General features: G+C 39.4%; 1 protein-coding gene across 1 annotated transcript in view; it reads left to right on the top strand.

Annotated features, from left to right (window-relative positions):
• Positions 1-722: 722 nt before the first annotated feature.
• Positions 723-13,930, top strand: part of trps1 (trichorhinophalangeal syndrome I) — a 181,682-nt gene continuing 168,474 nt past the window's right edge. The window contains exons 1-2 of the mRNA XM_031788835.1: positions 723-1,013; positions 6,295-6,621. Coding sequence (XP_031644695.1) covers positions 6,609-6,621 — 13 coding nt within the window. The 5' untranslated portion in view covers positions 723-1,013; positions 6,295-6,608. The remainder of the gene's footprint in view (positions 1,014-6,294; positions 6,622-13,930) is intronic.

Genomic DNA, 13,930 nt, shown 5'->3' on the forward strand with positions numbered 1-13,930 from the left:
AAACCCTGGTAGAATATAAACTCTTCACTTATAATAGTGCTAACATTATGAGATATCGAGCAGCCAGTAGGATCTTTTTAATACCCTACTTTTAAAAGAAATGGTGAATAAAACTCAATAGAATAGATTAACTCAGCACAACCTAATATTATCCCTGACATCAGTAAGGTCATTGTGAGATTAAAGGATCAAATCAATTGGCTTATCATAGTGTATAAATCTGAATTTCAGTCTGGAAAAAATGTATATCATCTACCCTTAGTCTTGGACATTTCAATAACCACAGTCTTGTGATTTGTTGGAATTGTGATGATTTCTCGACTAAAGAAAATAATGTCTATCATACACAGAATAGTAAAGTTTTGCAACTTATGTCATGATTTCCAACTTTCATAGCAATAAAATATACACATAACATAATTCAGAAATACCTAGGTCTAGGTTTTTATCAGAGCAGATTTTCTGTTAAATTATACGTATATTCACACTAAATCGACATTAAGCCCTACCATATATCAATATAGGGATCATATTCGATTAATATTAAGCCATTTCAAATATTAAGATGAAGTGTAAAAACTGTTCACTTGTTATTATTGCGTTATAGCTTGGTAGTGAGGATCAGGGATGCATCTGTCCCTTTAAGAACGACCGGTCTGGGGTGGCGCTTTCCTCCGCAAGGGCTTCTTGATATTAATAGTGTTGGTGTCTTGAAACTGACGTAATGCTTGGAGTCTGAGGTCCTGTCAAGCGATAACATTTCTGATAAAGAACTGGGATCACTGCAAACTAACCCTCCTTTTCCATCCAGACTCAGGCGTTTTAAATATTATACACAGTCACCCTGATTCCACGTGCACAGGCGAGATTCGAAATGTTATATCCCCTCTAACAAAAAAGAAATAGTAGGCTACCCCGAGATCAACAAACAAACAGCACAAAGACGGTTCATGGCTTACGCCAAAGCTCCACCATCTTTCAGACTGCAAAGACTATTGCAATTTAATCAACAGGTAAGGACAAAGCGAATCAATGCACGTTACGAGTACGGAGGCGAACAATGTGAAATTACAGTAGTTCCAGAATGCGGATCGCTTTTAGAGAATGTTATGTAATAACTAAGGGATTTCGTGAATCAGTAGTGAGCTACTTTGCTGTAAAAAAAAACAGCAGGGCTTCTCGGATTTCACATGGCATGTAGGTTTTGTTGGGTCAAACGCGTGAGAAATTGAAATGGGCTACTTGGTAGAAGCAGTAGCCGTAATAGAGGGTGTAAATATTGAGACAAGAGAGAATAACATGAGTTCCGATCAGTAGGTTTGTTGCTTACTTTTCCCTTCCAATTTAATTTATTAATTAGATTTCAGATGATGTAGCATTCTTGTAAAGGCGCGACGCATTCTGGATAGGTGTTGGAGACAGAATATAGTTATGGTTTTGAGAATATCTGTGATCTAAGTCACACAAACACACTAATAAGACGAGGATTTTATTTGGCGCATCGCGTATTTCTGTTTTCATTGTTCGTATTAGAGAGCATGGTAGAGAGTATGTTAAGGTGCACTGTTTTCTTTCGGCTTCTGAAACTTTGTATATATTTTGTAGTGTATTTTGATGTTTAATGATTCATTCATGTCGAGAACTGAGTTAAGTTTTCCACTCAACTTTCCGTAAACGGTGATGTTCCTCAAAGATAAGAAAATGCGTAGGCATGACAACACACTTGGGTCAGAAGAATATTTCAACTAATTACAATAAAATGCACACATCCAAAAGATTTCACCAGTAGCCTATTTTCTAAACGTTCCACATGTTATTCGTAACCTACGTAGTTCTAAGTTTTGGTTTTTAAAATGTTCAAGTAATGTACTAACTTTGTTACAAAACAAGAAATGTAACAACGTGCTTGTAACTTTATCAATAACTAATCACTGTTAATTACTTTTTAAAAAGTCAGTCATTTCTCAAAAGTCTTAAATATATTTTCCATGTGCAGGGGATTAGGCTACATCTCAAAGGAGATGACACAGAGGTGCAGTGTGTGTATGTGTGTGTGTCTGTGGAAATTCTGAAAGTTTTCAGAGCAGCATGACTGGGCATCGTGATGAAACAGTTCAATTTTGCAGAAACTCAACATAGCTTTTCATTATGTTTTGCTACAAGCATTATAAAGATAATACAATTCTGCCTTATTACTTATACCTGCCCCATTACTTTTATGAGGAGCTGAGATATTTTGGTCATCTACTCCTCTACTCTTGGTGCAAAGGGCTACTTTCAGAGGCATGTACCACTTTGTTACTGGTAGCGTAAAAAAGTTACATATTCTCAGTGTGTTTGCTTGATAGTTACATTATAACCATGTACATAGTAGCAAATAACCCCCTAAAGGTATTGACTTTTTCAAAAGCATAACGTTTAACATTTAGACAATGTTTCTGTCTATCTAAACAGACTATTTTTCAGTTGGTAAGATCTAAGATCATCTATGAGCACAACTCTAAATCACCCGATTTTCAACTTCACTTAGGCTCTTGTTTGTAGTTACATTGTTATGACACAAAATTCCCCTGTTGGTTCCAGTAGAGGACTCATACTCTTTCCTGTAAACTGTGAAACCTACCTTCCTACACGCCAACATGGGTCTGGAAATGATACACCTTCTGTCTATGAAAGCCCTCTTTCTTGTCAGTGAAAGTTTGTTAATGATGTGGCCAAAGCAAAGAAACGCTTTTCATCATTCAGAGGGGAGAAAGGTTAAGCTGAAACATAGTCTCAACAACACTCTGTGTTTAACAATAGTTGAGTTAGTTGGACACCTGTATGTCTAATAGACACATTATTTCTGCCTTAATAGTGTTAACACACACATGCATAAAGAGTATTTATTATATAAATAATATACATCAAAACATCTGGTTGCAAAAATCCACTTCTAAAAGTAGACTTTGTCCTCACTGCAGCCTTGTATGTATTACATCTGATACGTGAAGCACTTGGTAAACCGTTAATTAATTAGGTACAATGTTTTGTCACAAAATCCATTGATGTCAGCAGCCACTCTAGCCTCATTTTCTAAGAAGATTTTTTACTTTAGCTTTTATTAGAGGATTATGGAAAATAAAATGACTTATCATGTGTATTCTGTGGTACTCTATACAGGGAGTGTTTCTTTCAAAAGTGAGAGAAAGATCCACATGGTTAGTTTGATAAGAGCTGTTTGAAGTGACTGCTGAATTGTGCTAGGTATATTTGAAATGTAAATGGGTTCCCATCTGTGAGTTCTTTGGAGGGGGGTATGCAATAGATCAACTCTTGTATAGTTAGGAACTTTACGGCTGACAGATGAATTTGGGTCTCGTTGGTATTAGAAAGCAACAGTGGGGGGTTTGCATTTGTTATACATGGCTTTAGAGTTTGCACAACTACTTTTAGGGGGATTTTTTCGTATCGCTGTGAGCCTTTCACTTCGCAGTGTATCTTTGTACCAGATTCACCACGTAGGTGCTGCTTAATAATTCATTATTAATGAAAAATAAAATATTTTGAGGCCTCATGAAAAAATAAAGTTACATATAGTATAGAAACTGGTAATGTCTTGAATCCTAAAGGACATGAGAAACCAAGAGCAGATAAAAACTGTGCATAGCTCCTTGTAAAATTGTAGACATCAAAGATGATCATGTAATATGACACGTAGGCTACTACAGAAATGAGGTACAATTGTGATACATTAAGGTTTAGATTTGTTTGGTCGACCCAGCCATCCTTCATTGCCATTCAGCAATGTTTCGGCTTTTTCTGGAGGTGGTTGTATCTCAATGAAAAGATATTGAAACTGAAAATCAGACAATACTGTATGACATCTGTATAGTCATTTTTGACCCTCGAACAGGTTGTGTAGGTTCCTCCCCTCATGTCCATGCACTTAAATAGACAAAGGAAGCTTAGATTTACCATGAATAAAGGCCCACTCACATGTATGTTCTCACGTTGGTGTCTATGGAACACAATGGCCTGTCTCTTTAACCCAAAAGTGCCAACAAGGGTACATACATTTTGTTAGAATTTCGAAACCCTTAAAAAAAATGCTTATTTGTTTGAGAATTAGAACCACTTACTATTAGAACCACTAAAATAAAAAGTGTTACTGCTTGACAGACAGTGGCTCTTTGCATTTACATTTCAAATATACCGAGCACAACTCTTTGCAATCATTACTAATTTAGTGTGTTTAAGCAAAACACATGTTGGTGCTTTTAGGGTTAAATTTTTTTAATGCTTTTGCAAATGGCTAGACACATTCCCTGGTGGTTTGATACATGCAACCAGGAGAGGCAGGAAACTTTAGATTTTCTTAAACCATTTGACGCAATTCTAAAGTTTACTTAGAGAGGACAGACAGCAGTAAATGGTAGCCTTAAAAACTTTTAATAGCCCCTTAGATTCACCCTGGTAAGCAAATAGTTTGTTTTCCAGATTTGTGGAAAATGGAACCAGGGTAGGAGTATGTGTAAGCAATAGTTGTTGATACAGCTACCTTTTGTCTTTGTATTTGTTTTAAAAAGTCCTTCTCACTGCCAGTTGCTGATGCAAGAAGTGACAGTTCATGTTTTTCACACATTTTTTCCCCTCAAATGTCCATATATTCTGAGCAACAACCTTAAAAGACTAGAAAGTAGGCTTTGTTCTATTGGCTAATAGGGCTTTTCAATGTGTTCACCTGTTAACGCAAGGCAGTACTTTAACTACAAAAAAAGGTTTCCCCAAATGGAAAAGCTCCTCGATGTGTCCCCTCCAGCCATGTGGATGGGGGTGGCTTGTACTTGCCTGGCTACACCTCCACATGGCTCTGGCCAACTGACATTTCTTCTATGAGTCTGGATTTGCCCCCATCTCAGAAGATTTCTGGGAGGGAATCACCTAATTATCTATCTTTGATCATTTGAATCAGCTGTGTAGTGTTAGGGCAAAAACCAAAACGTGCACCCCTTGGGGTCCTGAGGTCCCTGTTTGGGAAATGCAGGGTTAAGGTTAGGGTGAGGGTTAGGGTTAGGTAAGGGTTATGGTTAAGGTTAGGGTAAGGGTAGGAGTTAAGGTTCGGGTTTAGGAGTAGGGATATCCCAAGGATCCCGGATAGCACTAATCAAATTTGTCACACAAACGACTTCTAGGATGGCAGTTTCTGACTGAATTTATGTAGGGATCAATAGAGCAGCAGAATTAAATGCAGGGTGAGTTGTCAGGCAAGGCTTGCACTGGGCTCTGTATGCAGCAGTGGTTTCAGGTGTGGTTTACAAGGTGTAATGATGTAGGACTAGACACTTGCTGTTTCATATTTGGGATAAATCAAGAGTCCTGCTATCTGTGTCAGGTAGACATTTTGTGAAGGTTTAGGTTCTACACCATACTTATAAAGAGAGTGTGTGTGTGTGTCTATTTACTGTATCTTAGGATTTCCATAGTGCACTTTGGGGATAGTCAGTGTAGAAATTCCCTACCCATCACCAAAAAACAGATATACCCATTGATTAGGAGTAGAGTCTGCTAAAAACGTGGTCCGTTCCCTCTCCTCTCTGGAACACTGACGAGTCAGTTTTGCCTCTCAGTTTATGACGTGTTAGCTCGTTTCTAAGTGTCTGTCTGTCAGTGTGTGTTCTTTCTTTCCTCCATAATTTTTCAGTGTTTTTCCTTCTTCTCTCATTGTGGTTTAGTGTTCCTCTCTGCGTCTGTGTGGTCTAGGCCGGCTGTAGTGGGCAAAGCACAGGCCATTACATTGTCTCAGACAGGTTGGACAGGATGACTCGTCGAGAAGAAGGGGGAAAATAGTGTTCCCCCGATAATGTTTGTTTTCCTGTTTCCAATTTGGATTGCCAGAGGGCCTGTCGTACCGCTAGAGCTCCTATTCATTCATGAGTCCGACAGACCGGCAGTTTGATGATGCCTGCTGCTTGCTGCTAACGCGGCACAGGACTGACTCTGATTTGTAATGACCACGTCGTTAATTGTGTTTTTACTGATCATTGTTCTTTCTCTCGAAATCACATGGAATGCAAGATGTCGGTCTGTATGGTCTTCCTAACTTTTATAACTTTTTTAACTCGTTCCAGCTTCCAAGCTTTTAAAAAAGATATACTACTTTTGAGGTCTACTTGCATGTTTGATGTGTATTTGTGGGGTACATTTTTCGATACATCTAGGCTTTAAAGAACATATGGTGTTGATTAAGCTATTTTGTGCGTCCTTGATTTTTACGTGAGTTTTTCCCCCGTTTTGAATGGCGTGTGATTGCAGAGAGAGAAGCATTGTGACTCGTGCTGTGGTGGAACCCAGGACTGATATTACCTGGAATCTCCTCTGAAGACACAGGTGGGAGAAGAGAACAACCTTTAAGAAATCTGAGAAAGACCCTGCCAACAACAACAACAATAACAACAACAACAACAACAACAGCAAGACCAAAGAAAGGACAATGGAATAAATGCATCTCCGGCATGGACGTGGAATAAAGGATACCTCAGTCAAGAACCAGGGCAAGGACTCTGGATGTTGTTCCTACTCTGATATCTGGATCCCTGTGGAATCTGTGCTGATAATGCGCTAACCCAATGCTCGGCAGAGGTATGTATGCTCTCTATTCTTCTATGTCCTGCTATCTGTGACTTGAGTAATACATCGATTATTCTTAAATATTGTGAATGGTGTTTTATTTTTTACGTAACTTGAAATCGTGGCAAGTCAGTGGAGGCCCAAAGTGAACGGGCCCAAAAGGGTTAGGATTGTGATGTTGTATTTTTATAATTTCGGAACCCAAGTCCCAGGCGGGTTTCTCAAAATATGTTTTATAGTACTGTTGCCTGATCCTCGTTGTAGTGGAGTTGTATTGTTCGGCTCTTTCATTTTAAACAGTTTTATGTTCTTAGCTTTGGTATATTCCAGCATTTTGATCTGGTGTTTTAAGTCACTACCATCTGTATTCCTTTAGCTTATGTGGAATGTTGTCTACACAGACTTAATGTTGTCTCTTTTGACTTAATGTTGTCTATATTGGCTTAATGTTGTCTATATTGACTTAATGTTGTCTATATTGACTTAATGTTGTCTATATTGACTTAATGTTGTCTATATTGACTTAATGTTGTCTGTATTGACTTAATGTTGTCTATATTGACTTAATGTTGTCTATTTTGACTTAATGTTGTCTATATTGACTTAATGTTGTCTATATTGACTTAATGTTGTCTATATGGACTTAATGTTGTCTATATGGACTTAATGTTGTCTATATGGACCTAATGTTGTCTATATATTGACTTAATGTTGTCTATATTGACTTAATGTTGTCTATATGGACTTAATGTTGTCTATATATTGACTTAATGTTGTCTATATTGACTTAATGTTGTCTATATATTGACTTCATGTTGTCTATATGGACTTAATGTTGCCTATATGGACTTAATGTTGTCTATATATTGACTTAATGTTGTCTATATTGACTTAATGTTGTCTATATATTGACTTCATGTTGTCTATATTGACTTCATGTTGTCTATATATTTCATCTTATTGTTTGTATTGTCATGATCTCATCCTTTACAAAATGTTACAGGAGGTTGTTGCTACAGTATAAAGTAGGTTTCTACAGTGTTGTTATAGCTTACTCATACCTAACATGTATTCATACTAAGAAACAAAGTTCAGGTTATTTTGCAGGGTAGGTTGGAGAAAGTTACTGGCAGTACATATAGATAACAGCATTTCAGGGTATTGACTGATGAAACATGAGTGCTGCTTTGCCTTTGCTGTGAACCTGCAGAGGAATAATTAATTATGGAGATGAGCCTAATTAGTGGGTGAACCAACACCTGTCATTTTTCAAAACAGCTCAATTTGTCTTCCATTCAACAGTGTGTCCTTGTGCCTGTCATTAGCCAATGCTTGCACCTTATCACTCCTGATAAGTACACTACAGTATTGCAACATTAACATAATTTAATAATTACAATCTTTGGTTTTAATCGCAAGAAGAATTCAGCCATTTAGGCTGTTTATTTCCAAATCAAGTATTATGTTATTTTCTGTGCGTTGCACTATTGTACTCTATTGGACTTTAGTCTTAAGAGTAATAATGCAAAAGCAACAAACGTAGAAATGAAATAATCTCATTATGTTTGGAAAGTGAACACATAGTTGAGGGTTTGGACCTCTGGACAGTGGCTGAACTCAAATGCCGTATCTCAAAAAGTGTGCCATGGTAGAACATTCTCTCTCTGTCTGGATACGCATATTAAACACTTGATAATGAGCAGCTATTACGAGACATTTTCTTTGTTAACGCTGCAGAAACGCTGCAGAAAGGTTTTCTCATGACAGTCTTGCTATTTCAGCAGATTTGTATAATGTTTAACATATGCTATCTTTTCCATCCAGACTACTCAAAACTGAAAATGTCTCTGTACTTAAGAAACACCATTACCTCTGTTACAGGAGCCAGTGTTATAATGGGCTTAGCTCAAAGATTTCACTTACTGGGAGGTAGGGAGTGTGTTTCATAGAGACAGCTGAGCTATTGTTAACAACCAACATGCATTCATTTGATCCATGTATTTCACATTTCATTCTCATACTAAACTCAGCCATAGAAAACATAGCCCCAAAGAAAAACAATGACAATATCGCCTATTTTCAATTCTTATTTCAATTTTAATTTACACTAACTATACAAGCCCAACCTTGGTAACTGTTTGTATAAAGTGAGGGGCTTGTAGCTCATTTAGTAGAGTATTACACTTGCAATGCCAGCGTAGTGGGTTTGATTCCCGGGTCCATTCGCAAAATGAATGCACTGTAAGTCGCTTAGGATAAAGGCATCTGCTAAATGTCTTCAATTATATTATTATAATATTGCAGCTAGATGTACTTCTAATTTACGTGACCTAAATGTGGGGCATCAGATGTGGGCGAGGTGGATAGAGGATGTTGTTTGACATGTCATATGAGCCCATTCAGAGTGCTGAGTGTGAAGCCATCATCCGGATCAATGTCTGTGCTGAGACCTGTTACTTTTTAGATATACAAGTCCAGGTAGTGATATGTTTTAGTAGGCTAATCATTATTTATTTTTTTGTGGGTAGATCAGCTTTAATATTGCAGATAGATTGTAGCTTCCAGCAATGTAATTGTCAGCATCATTTCCAATTCCCCATTTATTTATTATGTAAATATATATATATATATATATATATATATTAATTAGGCAAATCATTATAATATATCAAGTATTCAATTTAGCAGACGCTGTTATCCAAGGCGACCTACACTCATGTTTGTATACATTTGAAGTATTATATGATATTAATGTGATATTAATGACACAAATACTGACTGCAGTTCTAACACACAGGCGATTTTACAGGACCAATAGTGTGAATACCCAACCACGCTCCGTAACCACACAAATTTTATTCTGAGCTCTTCTGAACTCACACGGACAAAAGTTTCACATAAAGAAGATATGCCCTTAACTTGAGAAATGAGCTGTTGTTTTAACTAATTCACCCCTTTTCTGATAACAGTTTTGTTGGAGGTAAGCAAAAATATTAGGCTCATTAAATGCAGCCTTGATTTCTGTAATCCTTGTGAATTATATGAAGAAATAGGTGAGTCGTCAGCGCAATGCTTCTGTAGGAACAAGCCTCAGTGATATATGGTGTGCCAACGTGTTTGTAGGATGCGCTGTGCCAAATCATTCTATAAGTGCTTATTTAAAAGTCTAAAGACAAGAACATTTTTCATGGTTTTCCGGTGTCAGTATAAATATTTCTTGTTGGCTTGGTTCTGCTGTTGCTACTCTATGGCACAGCGGGCCGGGTTTTTTCAGGCCATGTCTGCCAGTTACTGTAGCTCTCTCATGTCCACAGCTTTCTCTTTAACCTAAAGTATATGTTGCCCCATTTCAGTCCATTTGTCCTTCAAGTAATTTATTTATATTTTTTAAACCCTTAAATTCTTGTTAGGTATCGTCTTTTTTCTACACAGTGCAAGGTAACTGAGCTCTGGATGTCCATGGCTCTTTGTTCGAGGCATACAGTCTTTTTGACCGCTTCTTATTTCCCAGAACAGGATGGAAATCATACATGTATAACTTGGAACATGTAGTGCATCGAAAAGATGCTTATCGTTACGCAGAGCAAGATAATGATCTCTTTGATTGCTGAGTGGAATTGAAACTCTGGTCGGTCGTCTTTTTCACTCTGTCACTTCGCAGCGGTGTTTAACATTACCAAATGAGGCAATTATGATCAGCAAGAACACTGACTTGTACCCCACATGAGGCTGTGGTTGAAATGAGGTCTTCTGAAAGAAAAGTGCCATTAGTGTTCTAGAAGGGTGGCGTGAACCTGCTCATTAAGGAAGGAAAGTTTGAACGTTGGTGGCTGATTACGCCGTCATCTACCCCTCATTCCTCTGCAACTTATTGCAATAACCCTGAACCCCGCTGAACTAATCTAATTAGTTTGAGAACAAGAAATGATCCTGGATCATTTGCAGAATGCTAGACAAAGGAGCGATTCATTCTCTTGTGGCGTTAAAGAAGAAATGGTTAAGTGCAGGCCTGCCTGTTGTTTTTAGTGGATTATTTCCGCAAGGCCTGCACCATATGGTGGTGGAAAAAAAGGCCCCAAAAGGGGCAAAGAAAAAGGGGGACGGGCGCTACAATGAAGCTGCAAAAACAAAGCATCTTGAGTCAAAACCCATTAAATTAAAGGGTAATGTCAAATGCACCACACACTCAGAGGTTGATTATTTTAAAAGCCGAGCTGCATTAATCAACCTCTTCATCATCATCTTTGTCAGCTTGAATAATGTTTTTTCTTTGCCCTTTTTTTGCATCTAATTGCAGATACACAAAAAACGGACAAAATGGTACCGACCACACTGTTCACACATATGAGTCGTCTGGTCAGGATCAGCCCAGGAACAATATTGAGCTGCTAGTCCAGAACTCCACTGTACATTGTTGAGTAATTCTACGTTGCCAGGCTATTGGTGGGGCTCCATTTCAGGTTACCAAGTGACAGAGATTGCATTCCTACCCTGTCCATAACTACCCAGGATCCTCCAGGATCAGACCACCAAGGTGTGCCACCCCCATTGGCCACTACTGGTGTGTCTTGCGGCCAGTAGTAGCCCGATGGGAAAATTTGACTTGTTAAATACTGACCTGGGGCAGTTAAATTTACATGCGTCCCAACCCAAGGCTAGTCTCTTCACTTGCCAAAGCAATTAAGAACCGTGAACACTCTTTCCTGATGGGGTTGCTTTCCCAAACACTCCAAATAATCCACCCTCACCCCCTCCTCCACAGAAAGGCCAATTCACAAATGTAGGTGTAGCTACAACATCGGGGAAGACCAACATTACGTTTGACTACCTGGTTGAAAAGCCTTTATTTCTTTTTCTAATTGAAGGTTTAGAGGATAGAAACTATTCTGAGTATGCTAGGGCAGTCCACTGTCTGTCTGTGGCTGCTAAACTCAGAAGCAGTCTGAGTCCTCTCCCTTTACGTTAGTGGTTATTATCCAGCAGAGGAGTGCGTATCAGTCAGGAGTCTGAACTCTCCGTTGTCGCTGTTTTCTCAGTGTGTTGTATCACTGTTACTGTCCTTGACAATGGGCCTTAGCTGTATTTAAGTGCATTGTAGAACTCACAGGGAAGTCTCACAGACTGATGTATACCAGAACCACATTAAAGTAGAACTGATACCGTTTGAACTACTTCGCAGAAATGAAACAAACAGATAATCAGAATATCGCTCTAAAATATAACATTTGCAGTTTATGCTTCAAAACAAACTTTATAAGATGTTTTAAAAATAAGTTACATTTGACTGAAAATTCCATTACGTAGAGTAAGGCATTGTTGGCAGAATTAAATGGATGCAGTCAATGCATGATAGATAGTCTAATAGTTGAATACATTTTGCTATCAGGTTGTAAATCATAGCTAGTTCATAGTTTGCTGCCTCCAGCCATTCAGGAGATGAACTGTTTCAGTTTCACTGACCCAATATTTTGAGAGAAGAAAAAGGGCCAGAAGAACGCTACCTATCCCAATGCATAGTGCCAACTGTAAAGTTTGATGGAGGAGGAATACTGGTCTGGGGATGTTTTTCATGGTTCGACCTAGGCCCCTTAGTTCCAGTGAAGGGAAATCTTAACGCAACAGAATACAATGGCATTCTAGATGAATCTGTGCTTCCAACTTTGTGGCAACAGTTTGGGGAAGAACCTTTTCTGTATCAACATGACAATGCCCCCGTGCACGAAGCGAGGTCCATATAAAAATGGTTTGTCTAGATCAGTGTGGAAGAACTTGACTGACCTGCACAGAGCCCTGACCTCAACCCCATCGGACACCTTTCGGCCGCGACCGGGAGGTCCGTGGGGCGACGCACAATTGGCCTAGCGTCGTCCGGGTTAGGGAGGATTTGGCCGGTAGGGATATACTTGTCTCATCGCGTACTAGCGACTCCTGTGGCGGGCCGGGTGCAGTGCACGCTAACCAGGTTGCCAGGTGCACGGTGTTTCCTCCGACACATTGGTGCAGCTGGCTTCCGGGTTGGATGCTCATTGTGTTAAGAAGCAGTGCGACTTGGTTTGGGTTGTGTTTCGGAGGACGCATGGCTTTCGACCTTTGTCTCTCCCGAGTCCGTACGGGAGTTGTAGCAATGAGACAAGATAGTAACTACTAACAATTGGATACCACGAAATTGGGGAGAAAAAGGGCTAAAAATAAACTAAATAAATAAAAATGTTCCAACATCTAGTGGAAAGCCTTCCCAGAAGAGTGGAGGCTGTTATAGCAGAAAAGGGGGTACCAACTCCATATTAATGCCCATAATTTTGAAATGAGATGTTCGACAAACAGGTGTCCACATACTTTTGGCTGTGTAGTATATGTGTTTTATTTGTGTTGGTGATGGTTGTTGGCTTACCATCCTGATAAGGAGTTACAGTTCAAAGCTTTATCGAACTTCATAGTGAAACAAAATAGTTACCAACTTTTATATTTGGATTGTGAATATGACGATGCTCTTTGTGTATCGAAGAAGCTTTGTTCTCCTGATATAGAGCAGTCTCTTTTAGTAGTTTACTATTGACTTTCTGGCAGGAAAGGAGACGGTCCCCTTGCCTCGACAGAACCCATATAGAAACCTCTAAGCCCTTCCTCCCTCTAGCCTTTCTCCCTGCCAGAACCCTGCTCTGGTTGCTGTCGGTATCCTGTCATAAGAGACATACGTTTGGTAGCTCAACTCTTTATCTCTCCCACGCTCTCCACCCCCCTCTCCTCGGCCCTGGTACCGTCCCATAACTCTTCAGGCATTCCTGTGGACCAGACAGAGAGTGGGTCTGCAGCCGTTCCACCAGGCCCACTCAGCACCTATTATGGTCAACGGGCCGTGGTCGCTGTCAGACCCGGCGCGTTTTGATTCACTGTCCGCCCCGTATCTTCCTGCCTGGGACCTCTTTTCACCATGTTCTTAACTTCCCAGATAGGAGATAAAATATCCATAAACAACACTTGAAAGAAAATGTAAATGTTTATAGACTTCCTGCGAGACTTATCTGATATTGTTCTTATTTATACGTCCAGGAGTTGACTAAAAGTTGCCTGGGACAAGCCAAAACTCAGCTAAAGCCCCTCTTAGTACAGGGAGCCTGGGCTGTGCCAGTGGAGGCTGCGAATGAACAGAAGGTTTAAGTGGACAGTTGGCCCTGTAGACGAGGAGCAAGGCTGTCACTGGGGCTGGAAAGAATTCTGAGATAGTACAAGACATTCTCTTCTTCCAGTCCACCCCCAGACTAATGCAATGCACCCTCAGCCCCAGTCCCAGCCTTAAATGACCAGCACACTCTCTTATCTT

The sequence above is a fragment of the Oncorhynchus kisutch genome, linkage group LG14, assembly GCF_002021735.2.
Source record: "Oncorhynchus kisutch isolate 150728-3 linkage group LG14, Okis_V2, whole genome shotgun sequence".
Taxonomy (NCBI): Eukaryota; Metazoa; Chordata; class Actinopteri; order Salmoniformes; family Salmonidae; genus Oncorhynchus; species Oncorhynchus kisutch.